The sequence below is a fragment of the Micropterus dolomieu genome, linkage group LG03 (assembly GCF_021292245.1).
Source record: "Micropterus dolomieu isolate WLL.071019.BEF.003 ecotype Adirondacks linkage group LG03, ASM2129224v1, whole genome shotgun sequence".
Lineage (NCBI taxonomy): Eukaryota > Metazoa > Chordata > Actinopteri > Centrarchiformes > Centrarchidae > Micropterus > Micropterus dolomieu.
In genome coordinates, this window is record NC_060152.1 from 34,315,495 (window position 1) to 34,318,894 (window position 3,400).

The 3,400-nt window shown below is 45.1% G+C and overlaps 1 protein-coding gene across 1 annotated transcript in view; it reads right to left on the bottom strand.

Annotated features, from left to right (window-relative positions):
• Positions 1-3,400, bottom strand: part of cpne4a (copine IVa) — a 114,595-nt gene that overhangs the window by 4,884 nt on the left and 106,311 nt on the right. Inside the window, exon 12 of the mRNA XM_046043796.1 lies at positions 3,151-3,202. Coding sequence (XP_045899752.1) covers positions 3,151-3,202 — 52 coding nt within the window. The remainder of the gene's footprint in view (positions 1-3,150; positions 3,203-3,400) is intronic.

The window sequence follows — 3,400 nt, forward strand, 5'->3', positions numbered from 1 at the left end:
TATGTTGCCGTGAACTTTTCCCTACGGTTTCAGTTTGGATTACTTTTGACTGGACTCTTTCCTTGTGCCTGCTTCAGTAAGTTTTTTTGTGTGAATAAATATCTTATTTGAACTGCAACCACTTTGCCTACAGTCTGCATTTGGGTCCACACCTCAGTTCTCTGTTCTTGCACTAATATGTACGAGCGCTGGCCAGCGACAGGCGTACCAGACCTTCAGCACCTTATGTAAGTTAGTGACCTAAGTCACATGATGTTTAACATGTGGTAAACATCATGGTAGTTTGTTTATGTTTAGGAAAAGATCATTGTTTGGGTTAAAATAAGTATATTAAGTAATTCACATGACATACAACACTCGCACTCCCAACTCGGAATTTGGACGCTTGGTCAAGACCACTTGGAGTCAGGATTTTAAAGTCCTGGGTACCATTTAGCATCATTTTTGGACATATAAGGCTCCGCGGTCAAATTAGCAATAACTTTGAAAATAAAAGTGGTTAGTGTTAAACGTTGCAAAGATTGTGGTCTGGGTTAAAATAACTTGATTTACATAATCTATGTAACTTAAATGAAAAACTCGATGTTGACTTTTTGTTTCACACGGGACGTAAATACCGGTTTCCTGGATGAAAATCCAGTTTGTGGCCCACCTGTCCCCCTCAACCACCTCCTTCCACAGACTTCGGTGTTAAATATCCTACACCTGCTTTTAGCGTTCATAAATGACGATACAGGACTTCTCCAGTGTGTTGAACTATGACGCTAAGGGGCTTCCTAGTGTGTTTAAAAACTGATGCCAGTGGGTTGCGTCCATGTGAGAACGGGTTGTGACATAAGTCATCTACAAATGTTATGTAACTTGGATCAATCAATGTCATCTTTGACTTTCTTCCACACGGGACTCAAACCTCAGTTTCCTAAATGAAAGTCCAGAGTTTCTGTATCATCTCTGGTTTCCAGCTCCCTGAGTCCGCAGGTCAGACAGACTGAGGAGCCATCAGTTGATCAGAGCTCAGCACTGATCAATACAGATGATTTGATTAGCAGGGGATGCAGGAAGATTTTTAATTACCTCGCGCTTTTTTATTTTTACTTTTCAAAAAGAGATGAAGTTGTAGAATAAAGCTGTGAAAAGATAGATTATGTTTTCTTGTTTCCCTGCCCAGGTTCTTTAAACTTGATCAATTATAAAAGGATTAAAGAATATTTGCCCAGAGACGGCGATTACTCAAACTTTTAATGGTATAATGGAGTCAAATCCCCCGTGGGAGGGTTGTATTTAGTTTATTTTCTTTTGCTGTAATTTCTTTTATTTGACTGTGGGTGTAAATAAGTGTTCTTTGCCCAGTTTAGGGGGGCAGGTTGTGATGCAGCTAAAGTATTTTAATATTTGGTCATCAAAATAAACATACTGTGTTGATCTCATTAAAGGACACCTATTAGTTGTAGTGCTGTGACTCCTGTATGGCAGCTTTGCATGATTCAAAGCTCAAAAAAATATACTAATCTTATACTGACTCTTCATGTAGGCCTTCATTTCCAACACGTTCTCATCTCTGATTCTTTCAGACAGCGTGACAAAGCATAAGTATTTTACGCTAAAGGTACCCTTCAGCGTCCGTATGATACGCCACCGTTTGCTACGTCCCAGCAACACAAAGGTGGCTAACGCTACCTGCTAGCACCCAATGTGCACAGCTGTAGGGTTAGCTGGTCGACATGCATAAAGTCGGTGACTTAGGTTTAGGCACTAACATTTCTGACGGTTGTGGTAAGGGTTGGGTTTGGGGGGATGTCAACACCTTTAACACGAACGTAGCTCGCTAGCACTTCCGGTCTGTACGAGACGCCCCAGAGCGTCTCATAGAGAGAGAGAGATTTTAATATGAACTATTTATTTTAGGTTAGTAGCTATATGCTGCTAACTCCGCCTCTTTTATGTGAACGCGCTCACGGCTGGATTGGGAAACCCTGGTTTGACTTACCGTGTTGATAACCAGCTTCGTGGTACCGCTTATCCCGATGGCGATTGTTAGGGTTAGTGAAGCCAGATAACTGAAAGAGATCCTGGGTATGTTGAACTCGCTTCGTGGTGCAGTCCCCAGGTAACTTTGTTAGGATAAAACTAGGAGTCATTAGCAAACTGTTAGTTAAACTTTAAACTGTTGGTTCCTTTAAAACTAACCTTCATCACAGGGATATGTGAACAGCTGATCTGTTCACTGCCATTTATTACATCAGTAAACACTTTCCTAATGAGTCTATCGGACACCATCCCCCGTGATCAGCTTCAGCCATACTCCACCACTTCCTCCCCGCCTCCTCAGAGCTGGCCAGCACCACCTCCTCCCCTCCTCTCTCCATCTCAGAGAGGGAAGTCAACAGACTGTTCAAGAGGCAAAAGCCCCGCAAAGCAGCTGGACCGGACTCTGTCTCCCCATCCATGACATGCCATGTGCCAGCCTGCTTCAAAGCCTCCACCATCATCCCTGTTCCCAAAAAACCAAGGACCACAGGACTAAACGACTACAGACCCATCGCCCTGACCTTTGAGCGCCTTGTGTTGTCCCACCTTAAATCCATCACAGACCCACTCCTGGACCCCCTGCAGTTCACCAACAGAGCCAACAGGTCTGTAGATGATGCAGTAAACGTGGCCCTTCACTTCATCCCCCAGCACCTGGATCCCCAGGAACCTACGCCAGGTTCCTGTTTGTGGATTTCAGCTCTGCTTTCTACAACATCATCCCAGCTAAGCGTGCCTGACAGACAGGAAGCAGCAAGTGAAGCTGGGAAAACATGTCTCTGATTCCAGGACCATCAGCACCGGATCCCCTCAAGGCTGCGTTCTTTTCCCTCTGCTCGGACTGATTCTGGTTAACTAAATTAATAGGACACTACAGTTATATTCTCACCCTGCAGACAAAGACCTGCACCTGAGCTGGAGTCACCTGGAGACGTCACCAGCTCCTCCATCATTAGAGACTGATGGAGCTGCTTTGACCCGCAGACTCGTCATCATCAAACTAATTGTTGGATCAAAGCACCCCCCCCCCCACCCCCGCCCCGCACACTGACTTCTGAGGCTCGCCAACAAATATTTGAGTGAGTTCTTTTTTCAAAGAGAGCAGGAAATCAAAGCACCTACCTGCACACTCCGGGTTCTCCTCGTTAAAATTCACTGCAAAGTCATGGGAGACCTGGAGAGGAGGAAAGAGGGGAGGGGAGGAGAGGGGGGAGGTACAGGAAGTCTGTTTGATCTCCGCACCAAAAAAAAAGAAAGCTTCAACAATGATGTAAGGACCCTCGCTCTCTCTTCACCTTCTTCTATCTTCATCTTCTTCTTGACATGTGATCTGAGCAGCTGACTGACCCCCCCCCCCCCCCCCCCCCCCCAT